Source organism: Sphaeramia orbicularis, chromosome 12 (assembly GCF_902148855.1).
Source record: "Sphaeramia orbicularis chromosome 12, fSphaOr1.1, whole genome shotgun sequence".
In the NCBI taxonomy this organism is placed as follows: Eukaryota; Metazoa; Chordata; class Actinopteri; order Kurtiformes; family Apogonidae; genus Sphaeramia; species Sphaeramia orbicularis.
This window is the reverse complement of record NC_043968.1, coordinates 31,953,165-31,964,237: the sequence shown is the minus strand read 5'-3', so window position 1 is coordinate 31,964,237 and position 11,073 is coordinate 31,953,165. Positions and strand designations below refer to the sequence as shown.

The 11,073-nt window shown below is 40.1% G+C and overlaps 1 protein-coding gene across 4 annotated transcripts in view; it reads right to left on the bottom strand.

The window, feature by feature from the left end:
* Window positions 1-2,397: 2,397 nt before the first annotated feature.
* The window catches only part of znf800b (zinc finger protein 800b), a 32,272-nt gene continuing 23,596 nt past the window's right edge, over window positions 2,398-11,073 (bottom strand). For 2 of the 4 annotated variants that reach the window (XM_030150525.1, XM_030150528.1), the window contains 7 exons: window positions 9,621-9,801; window positions 9,316-9,505; window positions 8,261-8,423; window positions 7,706-8,076; window positions 6,346-7,539; window positions 5,407-5,515; window positions 2,398-4,898 (listed from right to left, as the gene is read on the bottom strand). In XM_030150525.1, the coding sequence (XP_030006385.1) occupies window positions 5,408-5,515; window positions 6,346-7,539; window positions 7,706-8,076; window positions 8,261-8,423; window positions 9,316-9,505; window positions 9,621-9,801 (2,207 nt within the window). In that variant the 3' untranslated portion in view covers window positions 2,398-4,898; window position 5,407. The remainder of the gene's footprint in view (window positions 4,899-5,406; window positions 5,516-6,345; window positions 7,540-7,705; window positions 8,077-8,260; window positions 8,424-9,315; window positions 9,506-9,620; window positions 9,802-11,073) is intronic. The other 2 variants (XM_030150526.1, XM_030150527.1) reach the window with 2 other exon arrangements.

Sequence of the window (11,073 nt, the reverse complement as noted above, 5' to 3'; positions counted from 1 at the left end):
TTTTTTTTCTTGAGTGATGCTTTTCCTCTTTGGGCATGAAAATAAACAATGCAATCAAATTTTTTTTTATGACCTTATTATTCTGGAGTCACAAAAATGTCCACTCAGCTGGACACTATGCGTTTATTTTTGAAACCCATCATCAGAGAGTGATATACTGTGTGAAAACGATGAAATAAGAACATTTTTAATGCCACTAATGCCACTTTCTCATATTTTAACATACTCTAATACTAGTTGTTACTCAATTCATGGAGATAATATGCAAAAAAAAAAACCCTTCTTGTTTAAGAAAACTGTTAATTACAGTCTTATTACAATTAGCAATTGATTTACACTAAAATATGTTACTGCAGATCAGGTTTATCAACAACAGCTAAGTTTCAGTAATGATTCGAATGTCAGTGTATGGGATGGTGCAAAAGTGTCCTCTGTGTCGGCTGATATGGAAGTAAAACGACAAAACCCATGAATTTATAAGAGAACAGCTGGAGAATAACTGTCCACTGTAGTGACCAGTATGCATGAAAGGGTTAAGTTACAAAAAAAAAAGAGTGAATTTGTTTGCTGGGATGCTTTGCTGAATGCAAATTCCGATAAATATCCAAATCGTACTGCAGTAGTTTACAGCCTGTGAGTTAAAGGAAAGCTTGGGTGGTATCTACAGGTTCTGCAGCTCTACTAAGACCCAAACAGCCACCCCTGACCAAAAACATCTACTCATCTAAAATGTTTAAAACCATCTGTGGCTCAGTTGGTAGAGTGGCTCGTCCAAAGGGTTGGCGGTTTGAATCCTGGCTCCAACTGTCCACATGTCAAAGTGTCCTTGGGCAAGACACTGAACCCTACATTGCTCCCAGTAGGGCCTGGCAGCACCTTGCATGGCAGCATCCGCCCACTGGTGTATGAATGGGTGAATGTAAGAATTAGAAAACGCTTTGGGCACCATGAAGGTGTAGAAAATGCGCTATATAAGTTCAGTCCATTTACCATCTGATAAAATCAAATGTTATTTATATAGCGCCAAATCATAACAAAAGTTATGTCATGACACTTTACATATCGAGCCATTCAAAACCAGACTTTCAAGCCAATTTACAGAAACCCAACAGAATCCTCCAGGAGCAAACGCTTGTGACTGGTGACAGTGGGAGGAAAAACTTCCCTTTAACAGGCACAAACCTGGATCCATTAATCCTATCAATACATGTAAATAATTGGTGTAAAATGCAGTTTGTTGTCTTTTCATGGTCATCAGATATGACCCATCTGGACGTTCAGAGGCTGCATAGTGAACGTGGAAACACCGTCATCTTCTACAACATTGATTCACCAGTAAAACCCATGGAGCTGGATCAATGACAGTGGATGAACACACTTGTTTTATGTTCATTTAATGATAGATTTTGCTGAAAGTCACTGTTTCTTCAGTTTTGTTTCTGATATAATAACCCTTAACTTTAGTCTGAGCTTGAATGAACATATTGTTGTTATTATATCGTTGATTGTATGCTTATGAACATGTTTTTATTTTTTTATTTTGTTAATGCTAGTTTGTACTTTGTGCAGCACTTTGGAGACTTTGTGTTGGTAAAATGTGCTATACAAATAAAAGTGGTGTAGTATGGTAACATCCGCATGATCAGTAAATTAAATATAGGAAAATATCTGATATTCACTGAAAAAACACAAAATACAGAGGATTTTGTCGTAATAAATTGTGATAAATCACTTAAGAAAAGTTAAATATAGAGAAACAAATATTTTGAGACTGCCACAAAAGTAACACTGGGTCTTTATGGGTTGAAGTGCAACAATATCTTTAGAACTCTATCTTTATCATTTTCTCAAACTACAGTTAAGACAATAAAATTAGTTTTAAACAAGCAGGACATTTAGTCAGTGCAAATGTGTTGGTTAAAAGACAATGCTTTTGATATTCTATGGTTTTTCCACTGTCAAACAATAATGAGAAAAAATAACTACTACTCAAAGGCATTGTTTTATACAAATATTACTCAAAATAAATCAAAGTGGAAGTCATTTTCAGATGTAGATTTGGTACATTTGCTTGCATTTGCCATTTATCTCCTACATATGTTCTATTAGCATAAGATACCCTGCACTCATTTCCATATTTGTGGGTCAGTTCGCACAGAAATACAGTCTCTTTTTGACGTCACCAAGATTAATCATTTTATTATTTTTTGAGACAGTGAAAGAGATGATGCATCACGCCTCAGGAAATAATGTAGGAGGGAAAAGTGAAAATAAAACATACAGTAAGTGAAAATGCTAATGGAAATCTCCTCTCTGCAAATGCGGTAAACAAACATGATTGATGGAAGTATATGACTCATAGCTGAGAACAATAATGAAGTCACGCAAACTCATCTCTGAGGTCTGTAGCAGTATATTTTTTATTTAAGTGGTTGGCTTTAACATTCGTGTCACATCTGAAAGGCTTCTCTAACTCAGGTTCTCTAGAAGGTGAGTTTCATAACATAGTACAACTGATGAGAAAAGTAATGAGTTACAAACAAAAACAAGTCTTAGGAATCTCCTGAGGTTCGATTCCTGTTCCAAACATGTCCTCCCTTAAAAGGAATGAGAATGAAAGTAAAAAGAGACAACTAATCATAGAACAACACAAACTTGCCTCAGTAGTAATCAGTGACAGAACTAGTCAGACATGTTTGAAGCATATGGTCAACCAACAGTTAAGTACAGTCAGTAACTATTGTGACTATTAGAACTATTATATATATACATGTTTCCAAGACCTTGTCACGCTCGTGTTTTCAGTTAGAAAAATAAAGTTTGGTCTTTTTTCAGTTTTTGTCCCATTTCATGGCTTTCTGTTTGAACATTATTAAGACATATCTACATTTGGTCTTTCTCAGTCCTTTCCTCTCCAACCGTCATGTGCTTGTGGCTCAAAGACTTCCTTCGGTGCTGTTGCTGTTGCTGTTGTCAAACTTACGCAGCTTGAAATTAGCAAGTACAGCAATTAGTCCAAATAACCATGATGGAAATTGCAAGATTTTAAGCAAAAAGGTCCCAAAGTTTGCTAACTGACCTCCCTGTTTTTTTTTTGGCTAATGGAGCAAAAAGTTTGATGTAAATGATACTAAATAAATGACAAGCGGACGGAGCTGAGATGAGTTGCCATCGTGACTCAGCTGCCGTCTTCAAACAACATGACAGCGGTTAATAATGTTCCACTGGACTGAAAACAAGGTGCTCCAGTTCTTGCTTTCCAATATCTGAAGCAGTACAGTCGGTATAATCCTATCGAAAAAGGTCTGCTCATTCTACAATTAAGTGTGCGTTCCTTTTTCTGCTGCTTACTGTAAATTCTATTCTCACACATTAGCAAAAATCATTCGACAGGTAAGGTGTAATAATAGAATTAATTTGAGAGTTGGAGTATTTCGCCTGTGGATGTTGATCCGAGTTGTTTTATTCCACAGTAATCATTATTCAAGACATTAGCATAAATCCGATTTGATTTAACATCTATTAAACTTAAGCATCTGTAAATGAGTTATAATTGTAATCACACTGGATTGTTTCACAGCTTCATAATTAGTACCATTTGTGAGGGCAAGTTGTCATTTTTTTCTCCCAAATGGCCACCTCATTTCATTTTAGAAGGCCCACGGTTGTACTCAAATCCAACAGAGCTAATGTTTTTCTGATATATGGTCTGTTTGCTCTTTTTAAAGCGGCAGGTAGTTAATGGAGGTAAACGGGGTATGGTCAAATAAAAGGAAACATCCTTAGTTCATTGCAATCCTGTCACCAGCACAAAAACAGAATAACAGGAAAAAGTGAAAAAGAAAACCAAGCACAATTATAAGTGACTTTCACTTAATTTTTACAGGGAAAAAGGAAAAATCTACTTTCCCTTTTCTGACCATACCCTGTAATTTATAAGCATTGGATTCGTTACAACGTCCAAGCTGTTGGGCCTATGTCAAATCGAGAGGCTATTTCACTATGAGACAGACGTAACAGGCTGCTCATTCAGACTATGTTAGAGTTAGGACGATCACAGCCACAGAGGTGAGGGTTACTTGTGTGAGTAACAGCTCTAAAGCAAACGTCTGACCCTCTGAAGCCACTTCTCTATTAAGAAAGCAGACCATGGGTGTTCCAATTACCAGAGTGGAACAAATCAGAAACATGAAGGGTAAAGTACAAAGTAGGGAATGAAAAAGTATTTTCTGCTCATGTAACATGTTGTTAAGAATGTTGTCTTGAATATATCCAGTTTTTGCACAATATATAAAGTCAGAATATTTGTTTTGTGCGATTTCGTAAGACTGCAAGGCTTACATTTTCTTCTTCAAGAAAAAAAAAATAAACAAAAATCAACAGGTTATTTCCAGTTCCTTTCCTGTGGAGCCCAAATCCAGTTGTGATTCCCTCCTTCATTCACACACACACATACATACAAACACATACACACACACATACAGTCTTCCTTCATCCTTTTCCTAAAGGTGGTTGACCAAATCAGTCTCTGTATATGGATCTAGATTTACAAACTGTAAGAAGTAAATACAGATATATACAGTCGCAGTGAATCCACCGTTCACCTCAGTCTGTTCATGGATAGCAGCGCCACCATCCAGCCAGATTGTGCGTCACATCTGGCCGGCGTCATATTGAAACTATACAAAACATCTTAGTCCAACAGTGCATTTGGTTCGTAAGCAAAAGGTTGAAAATCTTTTGCACGTTTCTCTTCCATCTCACTCCAGTGTTCCTTTGTTTGTTTCCTTCATCTCCTCTCTGTTTGCGTTCCATTTGTCCATTATTTTCCCAATTGAAAGCTTTGATTTTCTTCTTCATTGTTGGTGGCTCACTCGACCATTATCCCCAGTGGACTGCTGGCAGAGAAAGAAAAGAAAAGAGGATACAGATGATCAAGAAGAGAACAAAAGGAAGAACAGAAGAAAGAAAGTCAGAGGAAAGGTCATGAGAGAGGGGAGAAATTGTGACAATAGATTAATAAACAAGATGCAGAAAAGAAATAAACAGGAACATTTCCAATTAGAGGAGTGATAGAGTGTAGAGGAAAATCTCGAGGAGAGAAAGCACGGTTGTAAACATGCTGAGCGGTCAATTATGGCCTATAGAATGACTGTAGTTTCTCATCTCTGCCCCTTGGACACGTCTTCTAAAGAAAAACAAAATCACACATCCTAATGCCCTAAAGAAAACTCATATCACAAACCAAGTCACACAGTCACAAACTGTCTAAAGTAGAACCATTAAGTGGTCAGCAGAGAGCGAAAGAGAACAAGACAAAGGGAGGAAATTCAGTGAAAGGCAGAAAAGTTATACAATAAAAAGACAGTCGCAGACAAGGAGGAGACAAAGCTTGTGAATTCTTACATTATGTGCACCAGAGCAGGGTCTTGGAGCGTGTGTTGACACCTTTCCTCCTGTTGGCTGCTGCCGCGGCTGCATTACGATGGCTTCGTTTGTGAGATTCCAGGTACAACTAATTGAAAGAGAAGATGATATGCTGAATTCTTAAGCAATAACCTTTTGCAGAAAACACACTGCAAAAATCTAAATCTTACCAAGTGTATTTTTCTCATTTCTAGTCAAAATATCTCATCACACTTAAAATAAGACATAATCACCTAAAGAGGAACTTTTCAGTGAGATATAAGAACTTATTTTTAGACAATAGATCTGGAAAATCTTATTTCAAGAAATCTTACCAAGAACATTTTCACTTGTTCCATTGACAGATTTCTTTGCTTAATTCAAGATTTTTTTGCCAAATCTGCCAATGAAACAAGTGAAAATGATCTACGTAAGATTTCTTGAAATAAGATTTTCCAGATCTATTGTCTGAAGATAAGATCTTATATCTCACTAAAAAGTTACTCTTTAGGTGATTATGTCTTATTTTAAGTGTGATGAGATATTTTGACTAGAAATGAGAAAAATACACTTGGTAAGATTTAGATTTTTGCAGTGTAGATACAGTTATGTCCTTCCTTTTAGCTTCCTATTTAGATACTTTTACATCAGACTTTGCAGAATACAGATGAGAACACTTGGTCAGTTGTGGGAAGAATGTTTGGGTGGTAAATCGTTTTTTGTATTACTTTGTAGATATAGATCTGATCATGTTGGCTTTAAAGCAACAGTAGCCTGTAAATATTATCTCTCCACCATATTTTATGGCTGGAAAATGACCCTCCAGACTCATCATTTCCAGAGTTGCACTCCATTTTTGTTCCTTAACTGTCACTTTATTGAGGAAATGTGTCATCTGGAAACAGAAAAGCTTTATGGCAGTCATTTAAAATCCAATACCTTCTTGGCAAACGCCCGTCCACACTGGTCACAGGCGTGCAGAGAGAAATTCTTGGTCACTCTGACTTCAGTGGAGGATGAGCCAGTGCTGCTGCTTTCTGACTGGGTGTCGTGCCGCCGGGTGTGTGAGGTCTGGTTGCTGGGTGAGGTGGAGGAAGGGTTGCGTTGGTGTGTGTGTTTATCGCTGCGACGGGTCAGCGGGGGGCTGATGGGGCGATGCTGGTGGGTCTGCTGTCTCTCCTGTTTACGGGTGACGGGAGGGGACGGGGTGACCGGTGGCGATGAGAAGTCCTGCTGTTTCCGAGAGACGGCGGCAGGATGTGGTGCCGAGGAAGAGGACGCTGCCAAGGCGGTTGAGGCCGTTGTGGAGCACTCTTGCTTTCGAGTGATAGGGGGTGAAGGAGAGGAGGGGGCAGTTGAGGTGTGGCGCCCGTTCACTTCCTCCTTGACGCTGCCGCTTGCCCTCTTATTGGGGTTTGTGTTGTTGAGGACGACTTCAGCTAGCCGCTTCACTGCCCTGCTCTCCAGTTTGGGCATGATCTTTGCCAGGTATGCCGATGACTTCTTGTGAACCACAGTCACGTGTCGCAGGACGTCACGTTTGCGCCGTGACTCGTAGCGACAGAGAGGGCAGCGGTAGAACTTAATGAAGATGTCATTGCCGTCTGTGTGCAGCTCAATGTGCTTAGATAAGTTCTGACGGGAGCTGAACTGCCGCTTGCACAGCTTGCAGAAGAGCTGCTTGAAGTCGAAACCCACCGACAGTTTGTTCATTCTGACGCCCAAGCCTCCGCTGCTCACGTTTCCTCCACGTGAAGCAGATGACGATGGGGATGGCGCCACCTTTGGGCTTGATGGGGCCTCCTCCTCCTTCACCTTCATGGCGTTGTGTGGCGCAGAGACACCTTTACCTGTCCCAGTGCTGTCACTAGGAGATGGAGCTGGGCTACTGTCAATGTCCTCTTCATCGTCTTCATCCGATGGCTCCACTGCTTCCTCTTTCACTCGGACATTGTTGCTAGGGACAACGTTACTGCTGCTACTGCTGCTGCTGTTGGGAGTGACTGCTGCTGTTGTTGTTGCTGCTGTGGTTGTTGTTGTTGTGGTGGTAGTGGGGGTCGGGGTGTTGGTAGACCTGTTACTTTTGATGCTGTATATCTTGTGGACAATCCGCATATGCCTCTTTAGCATGAGCTGCAACACACATGAAACAAAAGTTAATACATTTGATTTGTGTATGCAGTATTAATTAGGCAATATTTTTTCTCTCTTGTTTTTCAGTGCGTTTGTCCAAATGTTAGAATATAATAAACAACTATGCCTCAGAGACAGAAGCTGACCCATTATGGGAAAAACCAACCTGAGAGCTGTAGTTCCTCTTGCACAGTGTGCAACGGCATGAGGCCAGGTTTGCCTGCGGAGCAGCTGGAATATGACTCTGAGGTTTGGGCTGGTTTTGATTTGAAGGCGTTGTTTTCGAACTCACAGGGGTGGACTTAGTGTTGTGACTGCGTGTTGGAGAGGCATTGTTACTCTTCTTGGGCGACGGGACCTCCAGAGAGAAGGGCTGGGCCGGCCGTGTGGCAATGCTGGGTGTAATGGTGTCCCTCCGCAGGCCGCGATGCACCTCATCAAAATGCCGGCGTACATTGGCTTTGGTAGCAAAGGTTTTGAGGCACACATGGCAGGATTTCCCCGTAGGTGTGCTGAGAGTCCTTTGCCGCCCTCCAGCAACAAAAGTAATTGTAATATGAATATTTGTTGACAGTGAATAATGAATGAAAACAAAAAAATAACAAATACATTTATGAGATAAACTTTAGTAAATCATATTTCTGCTGGAGTTGCGTCAGAGCAAAGGCAGCAAAAAGATGAAGCTGTTGGTGCATCCTAACTTTTAAATATAAATCCTTACCTTTCACCATGGAAAGAAGGCTTGTGGGAACGGTACGTGTCTCAGTGAACTTTCGAAGCTCCTCAAGTTTGGTCTGGTGCATTTTGCGGCAGTGACGCCTGATGCTGCGTCGTGAGTTAAAGTCCTGACCGCACAAACAGCAGGAGATGGTCACATCTTCAACCTATGTAGGAAAATGAGATCATTACCTTCAGGCAGCATGTAGAGTTAATTTGAGAATCTAAATGCACTTTAAACCTATATGGCTTTATTTCATATATACTCTCATGTAACCACACATATCTCCAACCATTGTAACTACGCAAGACAAAGGTATGACTAATCATTCTGAACAAGGTTTGTTTGCATTTCTTTAAACCAAGAATGACAGTGACTTTGGAAAGAATTGGAGGGAAACTTGATTTGGTACAACATTTACAGATAAGGGGCAGGTGGTAGTATAAAAAAAGGAACACACAAGAGAAAAAGTATGCAGAGCTTACTAGTACCCCCATCCAGTCACACAACACTTGGCCCCCTCCTGCTCAATGATACCCTGCCTACCCAGGGATTGATTTCGAGCCTTGATTTTCAATCTTCTTAAAAACTTTTCAAAAATGTTCAAAAAATGCAAAAATTGAGAGAAAGGCACATGCAAAGAACATATGTGTTAAATTTGAAAAGAATTGAGTGAGTAGAGTCCAGGAAATCAGTTGGACAAATTGTCTAAGTTGAAATTTTCAAACATTTGTAAAAAAAAAAAAAACAAAAACAAAAAACATCCAAAGATTGAAATTTAGCCAACAAACTGTGGATTGCACCTCTCCTAGTGATAAAGAACATGCGTGACAAATTTGAAAAGAATCGGATGAACGGTATTTGAGAAATGGGTTGGACAGAAAGGACCCCCACCCTCTGGGACAGGCAGGTGGGGGTATAATAAAACATAATAAAACTGCTTGATAGTTGTCTAGGGCAGACTTAAGCCTATGGACGACTTCCTCTGAGTCAAAGTTCTTCAGATTCACTGATCATCACTACTTTTTTAAGTAATCCTTCCTTAGATGCCCACACACCCCACTAGTGGATCCTTCATCTTCAGGCTGCGGTGGCTCTTCTTTGGCCTCTTCCTCGGGCTCCCATCTTCTCGGCCCCTGGTTGTGGCCTGGGCTGCTGTGGGCCTCTGGTCCTCCGGGATGGTTCAGTTGGTTGTTGTCCACATTCTCCACTGCTTCTCCTTCCCATGCTACTGGACTCTCTCTGGCACTGTGACGAACAATGACAAATGCAGTTACATCAAAGCAGAAAAAGCGGGAAATGATGAATACAAAAGGGTAAGTCATTATCATCTATACTGTGCTGACAGTAGTAGTTAACTTACCTGGGTGTGTGTGATGGATATCTAGACAGCTCCTCCTCTGTGGTGATGTACTGAAACACCGCCTTGGTGGTGGTCTGAATGGGTTCCAGTCGGACCACGTAGTCTGGCCGGTCAACTCTGGGATATATGGCATCCAGCAAGTCCTTAATAGCAACACTCTGTTTGTCATCACCCGGTGAGCCTAGAATGAAGAAACACACCCCAAAAAGTCATCATGTGACAAATGGCAGTTGGCAGGGGGAGAGATTATGCCATTAAAACATGACTGAACTCTAAATGTGTCATGTGCATCAATGTGTCACCTCAGAGTGGTTGGTCACCACGTCCCTTCAGTGTTATTTGTACTTCTGAATAAAACCCTCAAAATCAGTGAAATGGAAAAAAAACCTTAATACAGTTAGACTGTGGGTAGATTTGTGTTAATACATTTATGCATTAAACATATGAGCACCTAGGCTTAAAGACCATTTTCTTCTTCAGTTTATTCATCCACATGGAATACCCTTTTGTACAGAATAAAATCTCTCTAATGTGAAAATTTGTCTTTTACCAAATCCATGAATTTCTTTAATATGTGAAATAAAGAGGAGAATGAGGAAGATCTATTAAATTCATTTAGTTTAACAAGAGACCACAAATCATGGCAGTACCAATGGAAACTCTATCGGTCTGCTGTCAGGGAGGGATGGTGAAAAACTGAGTGTTTCAAAGGAGCAAAATTTTGTTTATGCAGTTACTACACAATTAATACTGAAAGTGTCAATGATGAAAAACAGACACCAATTACGCCATCTATCAAAATAACACATTCAGCCATTGATAATGAACTCTTGAGTGAGAAAAATTAAGTTGCTTTTGTACGGAACATCTTAATTAAGACTACAGGCAGATGAAAAAGGGAGTGTGATGAATCAAACCTAATTTTTTACAGCAGCAATCATTACAGTGGATAAAACTGACCAAATACAATTGACCTTTTGTGTTGACATTGATTTCTTTTTTGCGGGGAGCGTGAGATAGGAAGGGAAAGGACTGACGAGGTACAAGGAAAGACGTCATCTGCTTCTACCACATAAAACAACTCAAACAGCAAACAAAAGAGATTCACAGGCGTACCGTAGATTAAAAGGAGTAGGTAAAACACAATACTGTAAGATCAATGTCAGTTTTCCAACTGATATGAGAAAAGAGCAGAGGAAGCTGTTGATGTGATGATGGGAAATGACTGATAGATGTAACATGTTACAATGAGAATGTGTGTATGAAAACGTGAAAGAGGGCTGTGTAAAGGCGGAGGAGATAAGGGGAGAATAATAGGAAGGAGACAGATGATACCAAAAAGAGAAAATAAAACTTGGAGCACTACACAAAGTGAAAGCACAATGGGGAGAACTCTTAGCAGTACAGAAGTAATCGATCCTTTTGTGCAGAGAAAATGTGTGTAGGAGTATAT